General features: G+C 37.7%; 1 protein-coding gene across 1 annotated transcript in view; it reads right to left on the reverse strand.

Annotated features, from left to right (window-relative positions):
• Positions 1 to 10,067: 10,067 nt before the first annotated feature.
• Positions 10,068 to 16,287, reverse strand: part of LOC104989763 (lysozyme C-1) — an 8,010-nt gene continuing 1,790 nt past the window's right edge. The window contains exons 2-4 of the mRNA XM_010841551.1: positions 14,928 to 15,092; positions 12,047 to 12,122; positions 10,068 to 10,573 (exon numbers count right to left, since the gene is read on the reverse strand). Of these exons, the coding sequence (XP_010839853.1) occupies positions 10,507 to 10,573; positions 12,047 to 12,122; positions 14,928 to 15,092 (308 nt within the window). The 3' untranslated portion in view covers positions 10,068 to 10,506. The remainder of the gene's footprint in view (positions 10,574 to 12,046; positions 12,123 to 14,927; positions 15,093 to 16,287) is intronic.

The following is a 16,287-nucleotide window of genomic DNA, read 5'->3' on the forward strand; positions in this document are numbered from 1 at the left end:
CATCAAAGCTGTATATTGTCACCCTGTTTATTTAACTTATATGCAGAGTACATCATGAGAAACGCTGGATGGGAAGAAACACAAGCTGGAATCAAGATTGCCAGGAGAAATATCAATAACCTCAGATATGCAGATGATACCACCCTTATGGCAGAAAGTGAAGAGGAACTCAAAAGCCTCTTGATGAAAGTGAAAGTGGAGAGTGAAAAAATTGGCTTAAAGCTCAACATTCAGAAAACGAAGATCATGGCATCCAGTCCCACCACTTCATGGCAAATAGATGGGGAAACAGTGGAAACAGTGTCAGACTTTATTTTTCTGGGCTCCAAAATCACTGCAGATGGTGATTGCAGGCATGAAATTAAAAGACACTTACTCCTTGGAAGGAAAGTTATGACCAACCTAGATAGCATATTCAAAAACAGAGACATTACTTTGCCAACAAAGGTTCGTCTAGTCAAGGCTATGGTTTTTCCTGTGGTCATGTATGGATGTGAGAGTTGGACTGTGAAGAAGGCTGAGCGCCTAAGAATTGATGCTTTTACTGTGGTGTTGGAGAAGACTCTTGAGAGTCCCTTGGACTGCAAGGAGATCCAACCAGTCCATTCTGAAGGAGATCAGCCCTGGGATTTCTTTGGAAGGAATGATGCTAAAGCTGAAACTCCAGTCCTTGGGCCACCTCATGTGAAGAGTTGACTCATTGGAAAAGACTCTGATGCTGGGAGGGATTGGGGGAGGAGGAGATGGGGATGACAGAGGATGAGATGGCTGGATGGCATCACTGACTCGATGGACGTGAGTCTCAGTGAACTCCAGGAGTTGGTGATGGACAGGGAGGCCTGGCGTGCTGCGATTCATGGGGTCTCAAAGAGTCGGACACGACTGAGTGACTGATCTGATCTGATGAACATTTTAAGAATATGATTTACTTATAATTAATAATTTTGTCAGTTAAACAGAAAAAAATTTTACTGAATTTAAAACTACTATCTTCTCTTACCTTTCTTTGAAAACCTTTGAATAGAATTATTTTGACACTTAAATCTGATATAACAAAAAAGACCAGTGAGAAATACGTAATTACAGGGGTTCATAAATGATCTGGACACTCTGTCATTTTAGGAAAAAGAAAATAAGCTGGGCGTGAAAGTATATTTTATCCTTAAATTTTTTCCTATATGTGTTGCAGGTTACTTGAACCTCAATGTTGTTTTTCTTTTTATTTATTTATTTGTGTATTTTATTTTTATTTTTTGTGTGACTATAAAAAGAACACAGCTGTTGCAAAATTGTAAATAATATAAAATTGTTTTTAAAAGATAGTGAATTCCCCTTCCTACAAATCAAAATACATAACACTAATAAAGCTGTTGTGTTGTTAATCACTCAGTCGTATTTGACTGTCTGTGACCACATGACTGTTCCCTGCCAGACTCGTCTATCCATGGAATTCTCCAGGCAAGAATACTGGAGTGGGTTGCCATTCCCATTAACAGGGGATCTTCCCAATTTGGGGACTGAATCTGGGTCTTCTAAATTGCAGGCAGATTCTTCACCATTTGAGCCATCAGGAAAGCCCCTCCTACTGAATGCCAAGAGGAATAGTTTTATTTTTTGGTGGTAAAAATCTGAAGCTGATTTTGATAAGTTAGGATAAAGATGGTAAAAACTAGAGCAACTACTAAAAAACCCTAAAAATAGTGAAAAATCATTCAATTAAAGTGCTACATTAGAAAAACTTGTTTAATGAAAAAATGCAGTAAAGGAAGAATAGTGGAACAAAAAAACATGAAACGTGTAAAAAAATAAAATTGCAGATGTAAATCTAACTATCAATAATAACATTAAATGTGAATGGATAAAAGAAGAATGAATACCGATTCTTCACAAACTACCAAAATCAGAATAAGAAACAGTACTCAATCCATTTTAGGAGGCAAATATTACCCTCATACCAAAATTAAAAAAAGACATCACAAAAACAGAAAACTACAGATCAGTATTTCTTATGAAGATGGAGGTAAAGCTCCTCAAAAAATAATACCTAATTGAATAGCAACACATAAAGCGAATTATGCACCATGATCTAGTGGATTTTATCCCGGAAATACTAACTGGCTTAACACCTGAATACAATGCAACACATCCCATCAGCAAGAGAAAACACAAAAATTACATCATCATCTCAGTAGATATAGAAAAAACATTGAAAAAATCCTGCACCATTTCCTGATGGAACTACTCAACAAACTAAGAACAGAAGGGAACATTTTCAGTGTGATACAGGATGTCTACAAAAAAACCTGTATAGTTAATTTTGTTAAACTGGATACCTTCCCCCCAAGATCAGGAACAAAACAAAGAAGCCCTTCTTTGTTTACCACTTCTTTTCAACATTGTCCTGAAGGCCCTAGCCAAACCAATTAGTTACAAAAAGGATAAGAGTCATCCAGATTGGAAAGAAGTAAAACCATCTTTATTCATGGTAGACATGATCTTGTATGTATTGGGTTGGCCAAAAATGTCATTTGGATTTTTCCATAAAACGTTATGGAAAAACCTGAATTTTTTGGCCAACCTGATAGAATATCCTAAAGAATCTGTTAAAAAAAAAAAAAAAAAAACTAATAAACAAGTTCAGCAAGGTTGCAGGATACAGGATCAAGTTATAAAAGTCAGTTGCATGTCTGTGCACTTTTAATGAACCATCCAAAGATGAAACTAAGAAAATAATTCCTTTTACAAATGTAATTATTATTTATTCTTATTAAAAAATAAGATTATTTATTCTTTATTAAAAAAGAATAAGATGCTCAGGAATAAATTTAACCAAAAAAGTGCAAAACATACACACTGAAAACTACTAGCCATTGTTGAGAGAAGTTAAATAATTGGGAAAAATTACATGTTCAAGGACCAGCAGACTTACCATTGTTAGGATAGCAATATTCTCCAAACTGATCTATAGATTCAACAAAATCCTTATCAGAATCCCAGTAACTTCTTTGTAGAAACTGACAAGCTGATCCTAAAATTCATATGGAATTCAAGGGACCCAGAGTAGCAAAAAAAATCTTGGAAAAGAATAAAGTAGGATTCGCACTCCCCAGTTTCAAAACTTACTACACAACAATGGTAATCAAGACAGTGTGGTACTGGCTAGATTCATAAATACAGATAATAACATATATTGGTTAGGATGCAAAGAAATAGAAATCTCATACACTCCTGGCAGGAATGTAAATGGTGCAGTCATTCGGAAAATTGTCTAGCAGTTCTTCAAAATGTTAAGCACATAGTTACCTTATGATCCAGCACTTCAACTCCTAGGTTTCATTTCAAAAGAAACGAAAACACGTGTTCATGCAGATCTTGTAAACAAATGTTCATAGCAGCATTATTCATAACAGCTAAAAATGAAAACAATTCAAATGGCTATCAACTAATAAGCACATAAATAAAATGTGGTACATACATTTAAAAGGATACATCTAACTGAATATTATTTCACCATAAAAAGAAATGAAGTACTGATACATGTTATGACATGGATAAATTTTGAAAACATGATGCTAAGTGAAAAATGACAATTATAGAAGACCACACACTATATGCATGAGTTGTCTAGTTAGGCAATCCTGTAGAGACAGAAAGGAGATTAGTGGCTGGCTAGTGCTACGAGCACTGGGGAGAAATGAGAAGTGACTACTAATGGGTTATGAAAATAATTTTATCTCAATTAAGCTGTTTCTGCTTTTTAAGGATCCAGAAAACAAAGACTAGTTACATATAGAGAAACAAAGAGTGAGATCAGAATTCTTGTCAGAAACAATAAAAACAATGAAGTCGTTGGAGTAACATTTTTAAAGTACTGAAAGGCAAAAAAAAAAGTATTGAAAGTCAACCTAGTATTTTATACACAGAAAAAATATTTTAAAAATAAAGATGAAGCATCACACTTCTAAATAACACTGGGTCCAAAAAAAGTCTCAAGAGAAATGAAAAATTTGTTTATACTAAATGAAAATAAAAATAAGCTCATCCAAATGTATGGGATGCAGTAAAAACAGTGCTTACAGAGAAATGTATAGCATTAAAGACATATATTAGTAGAGAATAAACTGTGAAAAAAAAAAAAAAAACCTGAACTTCTAACTTAGAACCTAAAAGAAGAACAACTCAAGCCTACAGCAGAGGAAATGAAATAATACAAATTAAAGCAGCAATCAGTGAAATTGAAAACAGAAAAACAATAGAGAAAATCAACAAATAAAAATCTGACTCTTTGAAAAGTTTGGTAGAGGTTTGATAAACCTAACTAAGTAGAGGCTGGAAGAAGTTGCTGCTGCAGGCATCTCAGCTTTAGGAAGACCAGATGGCCTCCAGAAACTGGAAAAGACAAGAAACTGGATTGTCCCTGAGCCTTTGGAATACAGGCCTGTCAGTGCTTTAATTATCACCTAAGACCAGTGATGGACTTTTGACCTCCTGAACAATTTTCAGAATGAATGGAGAGGAGCAGAGCAGAGAATGACTCAGAAATATAGCAGCTTCGAAATCCTGAGCAGAAGCCAGTCTGACACGGATGAAAAGATTTTCTTCTACGGAGGCAGGGATTGGAAGTGGCCTGCCGTGGGGACAAGAGCACAGGCAGCAGCAGTCCTGGGAGGCATGTGCTGGCACCAGTCCTTTGTGGAGATAGCCAGTAGCCCTCCTCAGATATGCAGATGATGCCACTGCCATTACCACTTCTAATGGTAGAAACCAAAGACAAACTAAAGAGCCTCCTGATGAAGGTGAAAGAGGGGAGTGAAAAAGCTGGCTTAAAACTCAACATTCCAAAAACACTAAGATCATGGCATCTGGTCCCATCACTTCATGGCAAAAAGAATAGGAAAAAAGTTGAAGCAGTGAGAGATTTTATTTTCTCGGGCTCCAAAATCACTGTGGATGGTGAGTGCAGCCTTGAAATTAAAAGATGCTTGCTCCTTGGAAAGAAAGCTATGAGCAACCTAGACAACATATTAAAAAACAGAGACATGACTTTGCTGACAAAGTTCTATATAGGCAAAATGATGGTTTTTCTAGTAGTCATGTATGGCTGTGAGAGTTGGACCATAAAGAAGGCTGAACATCAAAGAAGTGATGTTTTTCAACTGTGGTGCTGGAGAATGCTCTTGAGAGTCCCTTGAACAGCAAGGAGATCAAATCAGTCAATCCTAAAGGAAATCAACCTTGAATATTCATTGGAAGGACTGACGCTGCAGTTGAAGCTCCAATACTTTGGCTACTTGATACAAAGAGCTGATTCACTGGGAAAGACCCTGATGCTGGGAAAGATTGAGGGCAGGAAGAGAAGGGGTAAGAGAATGAAATAGTTGGATAGAATCACTAGCTCAATGGACATGTTTGAGTTTGAGCAAACCCCAGGGGCTAGTGGAAGACAGAGGAGCCTGTGATGCTGCAGTCCATGGGGTCACAAAAAGTCGGAGACGACTTAGTTACTGAACAACAACAGTAGCCCCACTATAGAGCTTGTACACTCCAGGACTGAGTTGCTTCAGTTCAGTTCAGTTCAGTTCAGTTCAGTCACTCAGTCGTGTCTGACTCTTTGTGACCCCGCCAGGCTTCCCTGTCCGTCACCAACTCCCGGAGCTTACTCAAACTCATGTTCATAGCGTTGGTGTTGCCATCCAACCATTTCATCCTCTGTCATCCCCTTCTCCTCCTGCCTTCAATCTTGCCCAGCATCAGGGTCTTTTCCAATGAGTCAGCTCTTCTCAAAGAATTACCTCAGGCCAAACAACTAATGGAGAGTAAGAACAGACCCACCCATCAGCAGATGATTGGATTAAAGATTTACTAAGCATGGCCCTGCCCACCAAAAGTGTTAGTCATTCAGCTGTGTCTGACTCTTTGTGACTCCAAGGACTGTAGGCCACCAGGCTCCTCTGTCCATGGGATTTTCCAGGCAAGAATAACTGGAGTGGGTAATCATTCCCTTCTCCAGGGATTGAACCCAGATCTCCTGCATCACAGGTAGATTCTTTGCTGTCTGAGCCCACCAAAGCAAGATCCAGTTTTCCCCACAGCCAGTCACTCCCATCAGGAAGCTTGCACAAGCCTCTTCCATCATCCATCAGAGGGTAGACAGAAGTAAGAATAATAATCTCACATCCCCCAGAACTAAAACCACAATACAGAAAGCTAAACAAATGATCACATGGATCACAGTCTTGCATGACTCAATAAAGATATGAGCCATGCTTTGCAGGACCACCCAAGAGGGATGGGTCATAGTGGAGAGTTCTGACAAAACATGGTCTGTTGGAAAAGGGAATGGCAAACCACTGCATTAGTCTTGCCTCAAGAAACCCATGAACAGTATGAAAAGGCAAAAAGATATGACACAAGATGAGTCCCCCAGGTCGGTAGATGTCTAGTATGCTACTGGAGAAGAGCAGAGAAATAGTTCCAGAAAGAATGAAGTGGCTGGGCCAAAGTAGAAAAAAAATAGTCAGTTGTGGATGTGCCTAGTGGTGAAAGTAAACTCCAATGCTGTAAAGAACAACATTGCATAAGAACCTGGAACGTTAGGTCCATGAATCAAGATAAAGTCAACGTGGTCAAGCAGAGGATGGCAAGAGAAAACATTGACATTTTAGAAATCAGTGAACTAAAATGGACAAGATTGGGTGAATTTAATTCAGATGACCATTATATCTAATACTGGAAAAAAAGAGAGTTCCTTGGACTGCAAGGAGATCAAAGCAGTCATTTTTAAAGGAAATCAATCCTGAATATTCATTGGAAAGACTGATGAAGTTCCAATACTTTGGCTACTTGATATAAAGAATGACTCATTGAGAAGACCATCATGCTGGAAAGCAAAAGGAGAAGGGGAAGGCAGTGGATGAGATGGTTAGATGGCATCACCGACTCAATGTACATGAATTTGAGCAAATTCCAGGAGTTAGTAAAGGACAGTGGAGCCTGGTGTGCTGCAGTCCATGGGGTCCCAAAGAGTCGGATATGACTTAGTGACTGAACAACAGCAACAACAAAATTTTAAATGATTTTTAAAAAAAGGTTCGTATAGTCAAAGCTATGGTTTTTCCAGTAGTCATGCATGGCTGTGAGAATTGGACAATAAAGAAGGCTGAGCATCAAAGAATTCATGTTTTCAAACTGTGGTGCTAGAGAATCCTCTTGAAAATCCCTTGGACAGCAAGAAGATCAAACCAGTCAATCCTAAAGGATATTAACCCTGAATATTCCTTGGAAGAAATGATGCTGAAGCTGAAGCTCCAATAGTTTGAAAACCTGATATGAAGAACCATTGGAAAAGATCCTGATGCTGGGAAAAGCCATATGCAAAGCCACCGGAAAAGATCTTCATGCTGGGAAAGATTGAGGGCAGGAGAAGGGGGAGACAGAAGATGAGGTGTTGAATGGCATCACTGACTCAATGGAAATGAGATTAAGCAAACTCCAGGAGCTAGTGGAGGACAGAGAAGCCTGATGTGCTGCAGTCCATGGGGTTGCAAAGAGTCAGACACAACTGATCGACTGAACAACAACAAGCTATTTAAAGTAGCTATAATCAAATTTTATGGGAAAAGTGGGCTAAGAGCAAATAGCAGGAGAAGAGTGCAAGTATTGAAAATCAAAAGAAAAAGCACTTAGGATGGCTTGACACTGAAATGAAAAGTCAGACTTAATAAAAAGCAAAATCCAACTGTATTTCATTAAAAAAACCTCACTTTTGGGGCCTTTCCTGGAGGTCCATTGGTTAAGATTCCACTGCAAAGATGTATAACCTAACCTATTCCAGAGAATATACATGGAAAAAAAAAAACAAACTTAGGCTATTTTATACCACAGCTGCTTGAGATCTTCAAAAGGGTTAAAGTCATAAATGTCAGAGAAAATGAGAGGTGATCTAAATTTAGAAACTGGGAAACATAACAACTAAATGTAACACAATTCTGAATTAGACTTTGTAATTAAGAAGGACTTATAGGACAATTGATGCAATGCATAGAATCTGATGATTAGGTGATCCTAATTTGTCAGTGTTTAGCTCCTGATTTGGATGATGTTTTGAGGTTCTGCAGGAATTACACTGGAGAAGGCAATGGCGACTCACTCCAGTACTCTTGCCTGGAAAATCCCATGGATGGAGGAGCCTGGTAGGCTGCAGTACATGGGGTCACGAAGAGTCGGACATGACTGAGCGACTTCACTTTCACGTTTCACTTTCATGCATTGGAGGAGGAAATGGCAACCCACTCCAGTGTTCTTGCCTGGAGAATCCCAGGGACAGAGGAGCCTGGTGGGCTGCCGTCTATGGGGTCGCACAGAGTCGGACACGACTGAAGCGACTTAGCAACAGCAGCAGCAGGAATTACACACTGATGGATTCCAGAGCAACTGGGCACTGTATCGGCCTTGTGTTCTCAAACTGTTCAAAAACTTAAAAGGCTGTCCTGTGCTTGCAAATTTTGGGAAAGGTTGAGATATTTCAATCTCCTGAAAAAGCGGGAAACACTCTATTCTTTTGAAAGTTACTCTTCCACCAGAAGAAACAAATAAATGAATAAGTAAAACAGGTCTATCCAATACTTTTATAGGCTTGAGTCCTGGGGCACTGCCACAGTTAAAAATCAAACAGCAGAAATCAGCCAGCCATGAAGAGTTGAGAAGGAGCCATCATTGAGTCAGGATGTTAAGGAGGAGAAGCTGAGGAAGAAAAAACTTTTCTAGAAGTAGGAAGTGGTTCACTCTGTCAAATGCTGCTGAGAGATCAAGTAAGATGAACAGAAAACAGCTGATCACTAGAATTGGCCCCAAGACATCATGAATGTAGTCAGGTTGAAGCAGATTTCTCCTAAGTGAGGTAGCAGTCATGTTAAGAAGAGTTGAAAGGCAAAAGGAGGTGAGGACATGAAGTAGATGAAAACAGATATCTCATCCCAGAAGTGTTGCTGTTAAAAGGAGCAGAGAATAATATTTTACTTCGAGGATTATGTAGAGTACACCAAGAGCTCTGGAATGTTACCAGGGCAGTTAATACAGTGATGGGGATGATCCAGTGAAGAGGAAAAACTCAGAATGCAGGAAAAACTTAGCCTAAATTGGGGTAGTGAGAGGGCTGTGTTGAAGACTACCTGTTGAGACACTGCAATTGGCAAAAGCATAGGCTCTTTATCCTAGTGATAAAGGGGAAAGAAGGGAGGATGGACCCAGAGAAAGACATGAGCTCAGTTATGGTGGCGAGGAGGGGAGAATTTTTATGAGGTTGCTTCTGTTCTGACGTCATCTACTGAGATCTGAGAGCGTGGAAGATCAGTAGTTGGCATGTGTGCCTGGACTTTGAAATGAGAGGAGAAGTAAATAATGACAGACATTTTGAAGAGTGGGGACACCAATGCAGAGAAGTGACTAATATGACCAGGTAGTCTTGAGGGCCCATTTGAGATTTGTGGTTATGAATTTAAACTGAGGGGAATTCCCTGGTAGTCTGGTGGTTAGGACTCCCTGCTTTCACTGTTGAGGGCAAAGGTTCAGTCCCTAGATGGAGAACTAAGATCCCACAAGCTGTGCAGCTTAGCCAAAAAAATTTAAAAAGTTAAGTAAGATCTTTCACCATGCTTATGGTTTTTTCTCCAGCATATCTGTCTGGGTATAGATGAGGATGTTGGAAATGCTAAATGTCATTTTTTTCAAAAGGAAAGGAAAGTGAAGTTGCTCAGTTGTGTCCAACTCTTTGTGACCCCATGGACTGTAATCTACTAGGCTCCTCTGTCCATGGGATTTTCCAGGCAAGAGTACTGGAGTGGGTTGCCATTTCCTTCTTCAGGGGATCTTCTCAACCCAGGGATCGAACCCGGGTCTCACGCATTGCAGGCAGACACTTTACCCTCTAAGCCACCAGGGAAGCCCTTTTTTTGTTGTTCAAAATATGTACATAGATATTTCTTCAGAGACACTAAATGGCTCTAAACAAACAAAGACAAGGTTTGAATTGCAAAGTTTTTAATGAAAATGTATTTTTATAGCATGCGTCATTTCATATCTGTGGTTAACCAGCAATTATTTCAATAATTGCAGACTCATCTGTCTCTGAATTTGTCATAATGCTAATGAAATTAAGAAAAAGCAACAGTTCATCTAATCCCTCTTTATATTCCTTCATGATCAGCAAGGTGCATAAATGTTCTTGCTTTAATTAAGAACTGAATATACTGGAGATATATTAGATAATTAAGAATTTAGACAAATATTCACCAGCATTAGTTTTACTAGCAAACTGAAAAATATTATAGGCCTAGTGTCAAATAATTAACACATTAGATAAACATTAAGCTTCTTAGAAGACCATATGCTCCTGCTTCTGTAAAACCATTGTTTGCTTGAAGGAATGGTGGTATAAGCTTTCATTCAACTATTACTTCCTTAACGTGAAAAAGAGACAAAATGAGCTGAAGAATGATAACTCCACAGTTACAGCGTGCAACCCTCAACATAACTGCTGACGTCATGGTCTCGACAGTGACTTTTCCATGCCACCCTGTGGAGAAAGATGAAACAAATTGTAATTAGGCTAAAACATAGCTTCCTTGTAATGTACATACTTCAAATCCTTTGGGAGAACAAAATAGTTCATCAGTACATGAAATACAAGCTATAGAAAAATCCAAGTATTGTAATTTGTTAACTGGAGATATGTATACCAAGGACTTCACATCTCCACCAGCCTTCACTAGAGCACAGAATGCTGAACACAAATGGTGAGTCCTGTGTTGTTCACAACACAACTGCAGAGTGCATTCCACGTTTACTTAATTCCAAAAATTATTTCAAGATATGACAAGAAATTGGTATTATTTGTAGAATCTTAAAAACTCTAGAATCCCCTAAAATAAATTGAGGAGTAAAAGAATTAGATTCTGAATCAGTTAAAGTAGATTGTTTCTATGTACCACATTGTTTAGCATAAATCTAAAGCTGTGATTTTCAGTTGTCAGTAGCATACTTTTGTCTTTGAGAATATTCTGTGCCTTCTCTCAGAAGAGTAGGGTAAAACAGCTCTACCTGAGACTTCCCTGGTGGTCCAGCATTAAGGACCACTGGACCTTCCAATGCTGAGGGAGTGGTTTTGATTCCTGATGGTGGGGTGGGAGGCTAGAATCCCACATGCCCTGGAGTACTGCCAAAAAAACCCCAATTCTTCCTGAGTCCCACCTTTTTTTAGCAGCACCTAATGGCATGTGGTTCCCTGTCCAACATCCTCTGCATTAGAAGCACGAATTCTTATCAGAGGACCACCAGGGAAGTCCCCAGTTCTCCTTTTTAATGCTTAACACAAACCATGCTCTGTAACAGAAACTTACATAGTGTTGTAGGTCAATTATATTTAAAACAAACAAACAAATATAGGAAGAACTCACAGTAAAAGAGGTCAGATTAGGAGAAGGGGACGACAGAGGATGAAATGGTTGGATGGCATCACGGACTAGATGGACATGAGTTTGAGCAAACTCCCGGAGTTGGTGAGGGATAGGGAAGCCTGGCGTGCTGCAATCCATGGGGCTGCATAGAGTCTGAAATGACTGAGCGACTGAACTGAACTTATGGTTACCAGTGGAGGTTGTAGTGGGTGAAGTGAGGGGTGGGAAAGTGAATGAACGCAGTTAAAGGTACTGCAACGTTCTAGGTATAAGATAAATACTACGAACTGAATGTACAGCGTGATAAATGCAATTATCATGGCTATTGTTATATGTGAAAATTGCTAACAGAGTAAAGCCTAAGACTTTTCATCACACATAAATTTTTTTCTCCTAATTCTTTAATTTGTATCCGTATGATATAATGGATGTTCACCAGTTATTGTGATAATAATTTCATGATATATGTAAGTCAAATCATTCTGCTATTTGTCTTAAACTTCTACAGTGCTGTGTGTCAATTACATCTCAATAGAACTGGAAGGAGAAAACACACACACACCCACACACACACACAAACAAGAACAACATACCATGCTGTAATGCCTTGCTCACTGACAATCTGCTTGGCACACGCTACAGCTTTCGCGATGTCATTTTCCATTAATTCTGAAAAGGAGATGGTGGAAAATGAAAACAACATTCATAGAAATTTCTTTTTAAGTTTAGGTTCGGCCAGCTTTATTCTCTTAGGCTGAGGAAAGAACAATTAAAAGTATGTTTTAAGAGTCCATGTGTCAAGGTCTCTCTAGTCAATGCTACAGTTTTTCCAGCAGTCATGTATGGATGTGAGAGTTGCACTATAAAGAAAGCTGAGTGCCGAAGAATTGATGCTTTTGAACTGTGGTGTTGTAAAAGACTCTTGAGAGTCCCTTGGACTGCAAGGAGATCCAACCAGTCCATTCTAAAGGAGATCAGTTCTGAATATTCATTGAAAGGACTGATGTTGAAGCTGAAACTCCAATACTTTGGCCACCTATTGGGAAGAGCTGACTCATTTGAAAAGACCCAGATGCTGGGTCAGATTGAGGGTAGGAGAAGGGTACAACAGAGGGTGAGATGGTTGGATGGCATTACCAACTCAATGGACATGAGTCTGGGTAAACTCTGGGAGTTGGTGATGGACAGGGAGGCCTGGCGTGCTGTGGTTCATGGGGTCACAAAGAGTTGGACACGACTGAGTGACTGAACTGAACTGATCTTCTTTGGCAAGAGGTCTACTGAAACTTTTTCTTATTTTCTAATTGAATTTATTCTTACTGTTGAACCTTTAGAAGTTCTCTATATATTCTGAATACAAGTACTTTGTCAATTATGATTTGAAAGTATTTTTTCCAGTCTGCAGCTTGCCTTTTTTATTCTCTGGCTAGAATTACTTGCATAGCATTAGATTAAGAATTTGGTAGCATCCAGTTTATTATTTTTAAAAAAGTTCAAAGGACCATACTTTGAAGTTATATAGAAGAACTCTCTGCTTAGTTCAAATCACATATTTTTTATCTTTTCTTTTTCGAGAAGTTTCATAGTTTAACAGTTTATCCACATGTGCATGATCCATTTTGAGTTAATTTTATATAAGATGAGGAATAGGCTGAAGTTCTATTTTACTCAAATAGATGTCTAATTTTTCCAACACTATTGTTAAAAAGCCATTTTTCCCTGAATTACTTTTGTACGTTTGTCAATAATAAATAGACTATATTAATGTGAAAAAAAAAAAGTCCATGTGTCTGTGAACACCATGGGAAAATTCTTTTCCATCCTATTTGACATGAAAAGAAGCATTCTGTTTTTCATTTGCCAAAGTCAATGGAAGCTCCAGGAATTATTAACTAATGTGATAGAATGTTCTCTTTTACCAGGGATTATAAAATCAAAATAAAACAAGCAGACATGCAGAAACCAGTCTAGCAGTTTTTTGCTTACCAACTTTGTTACTGAAAGTTTATCCTAAAGAAGTAATAAGAGATGTACCCAAGATGTGTGTACCAGATGTTTCATAGCAATTAATAAAAGGGGAAAATACAGCTTGAGTGCTTAACAGTGTGATTTGGATTGATAAATTATAGAACATTTTATTAGTGGAATTTATTCATCTTGAAATATAATAAAGATTGGTATTTGTTGATAAAAATAATTTTGTACAATAAAGAGCATATTGTAAAGTAGTAAGTTTAGTACAATTTCTATTTTGTTGAAACACATTGCTTACATGTTCATATCTGAGTACAGATATATGTAATTTAGCTTTACATTCATGTCCATGAGTGATGTATATTCTGAAAGAAACTGTGGGTACCAAAAGTTGCTGGTGGTCATACATCTCAGAGTAGTAAGAATATTTACACAATGACCACATATTATTGCATAATACAAAATATTTTTAAAGAAAATTAACTGGATACAAAAGAATATTCTTAGACTAATCTTCTCATTAAGAACTTTAATATTTAAAATTTTAACAATATAAATTTTGTAATTGTTCTCCAATATTTTATGCACTAAAGATTCCATATCTCTATTTTAAAAGGAACTCAATAGAATATTTTTTCACTGCAATTAAACAGATCTGTAAATTAACTTGTCCGAATGACAATATCTATATAGGAACTGTATCTTATGGAGATGCAAGCTAAAGAAATTAGAAATGAAGTATCATAATGTTTCTAATTTTCTTTAAATCGCTAAGCAAGAAAAAAAACCCCATATATATAATTTGTTGGGAAGATCCCCTGGAGAAGGGAAAGGTCACCCTCTCCAGTATTCTGGCCTGGAGAATTCCATGGACTGTAGAGTCCATGGGATCATTAAGAGTTGGACATGACTGAGCAACTTTCACTTTCGCATATAATTTATATACATAAAAGAAGTAAATATTAAAAAATATTAAAAACTGTTAAAGTACATAATGAACATATTGATGTCTATTAATGTTTCTAATTTACTATTTTTTAAAAGATTTCATCATTAAAAGTAAAAATAATTTTTTAAAATGATCACATGTATTCCTCCTCTTTGTTTAACTAATAATTCTTTGTTTTCCAATAAAGGAGAATAGATTAAAAAAAAAAAAAGACCTCACAACCAAATTATCCCTAAAACTCCCCAAACAAGATAAGAAAGAGAAATGGTATTGTTTTCTACAGAGCATCAACAAGTCTAGTTATAATAAAGTCATAGGTCATTACAGAAACTCTTGATGTTAGCAAACAAGTAACCTTTTATCATACCAGCTCTTTAATTTCTTACTTAAGAAATTAGGAGAAGGATAATATAGAGCTTCTAGAAATTAATATGGAGCTTTCCTAGGTCCCTGATGAACTCCTCAAGACATTTTCATTTGTACTGAATCTCTGTTCTTATAGGTATAACCAGATGGGGGCTGAGCCATCACTCAACATCATCTTGTCTTACCGCTGCAGGATACATGACAGCCGTCAACTGCGTTGGGGGTTTTGCCATCATTACACCACCATTTGCTGTTGATCTGAAATATCCCATAATCAGTGCTTTCACTGCCAGGATTGTAGTTTGTAGCTTTTGTGTTATAACTGCTTTCCCATTTGGTCAAACACAGCCCTGAAAAAAATGTATTTTTAGTTGAAAAACAACAACAGGACATGATTTATACTTTATAGACAAATCAGTTCTTTTAAATAATAATATTTTACTAATGACTTTTATAAGTATTAATATAAAGAAATATTTTCCTTGCAAAATATTTTAACACTTTCATGTTAAAGCATCCTTAAGAGAAAGGAGATCAGTCCTGGGTGTTCTTTGGAAGGAATGATGCTAAAGCTGAAACTCCAGTACTTTGGCCACCTCATGCAAAGAGTTGACTCATTGGAAAAGACTCTGATGCTGGGAGGGATTGGGGGCAGGAGGAGAAGGGGACGACAGAGGATGAGATGGCTGGATGGCATCACCGACTCGATGGACGTGAGTCTAGGTGAACTCCAGGAGTTGGACAGGGAGGCCTGGCGTGCTGCGATTCATGGGGTCGCAAAGAGTCGGACACGACTGAGCAACTGAACTGAACTGAACTGAACTGAAAGGTGGATTTGGGTATCAAATTAGAATCTGAACAACAAGAATCATAAACTAGGAAAGACTATATCATGCATCTATCCATCTAGTCATTTGCTCATTCTTTCAAAAATAGTTATACAGGGGAAATGTCTGAGTTCAATTTCAAAAATACAGTGGTGACCTTGACAAATATGGACTAAAATACAGAGTAATTTTTACTTAATGCACATCTTGAATTCTGAGGAAGAAAATGCAAATTAATCAACTTGAGTGAAAATAATAAAATGTCATTTCTTGTTGCATTTCAGGAATCCATATATGGATATTGACTGAAAGGAAATAGGTTCCTACTGTCCTTGTTCTTGTTTTGTGAATTCAATGTAATTTTTTGAAAAAGCATTGTTGTTAAACGCCCAACATCTTGGTAGGAGTATAAAAATGAGAAAAATAACGCCTTACTCAGGCTTGCAGAACCAAAGTTCCAAACTGGAAATGGCTAGAGTCAGACACCAAGGGCTTGAAAGAGATATCCCAGGTGTTGAAACATTTTATAATCAGCCTACAAGTGCCAGCTGGCAAATTTAGTGGCCCTAGAGGAGTATAGGGGGACCTGGCATGTTTTTTTTTGTTGTTGTTTTTGTTTTATTTTTATTTTTTTTTAATTTTATTTTATTTTTAAACTTTACAATATTGCATTGGTTTTGCCAAATATCGAAATGAATCCGCCACAGGTATACCTGTG

This window comes from Bison bison, unplaced genomic scaffold (genome assembly GCF_000754665.1).
Source record: "Bison bison bison isolate TAMUID 2011002044 unplaced genomic scaffold, Bison_UMD1.0 scf7180017864163, whole genome shotgun sequence".
Classification (NCBI taxonomy): domain Eukaryota; kingdom Metazoa; phylum Chordata; class Mammalia; order Artiodactyla; family Bovidae; genus Bison; species Bison bison.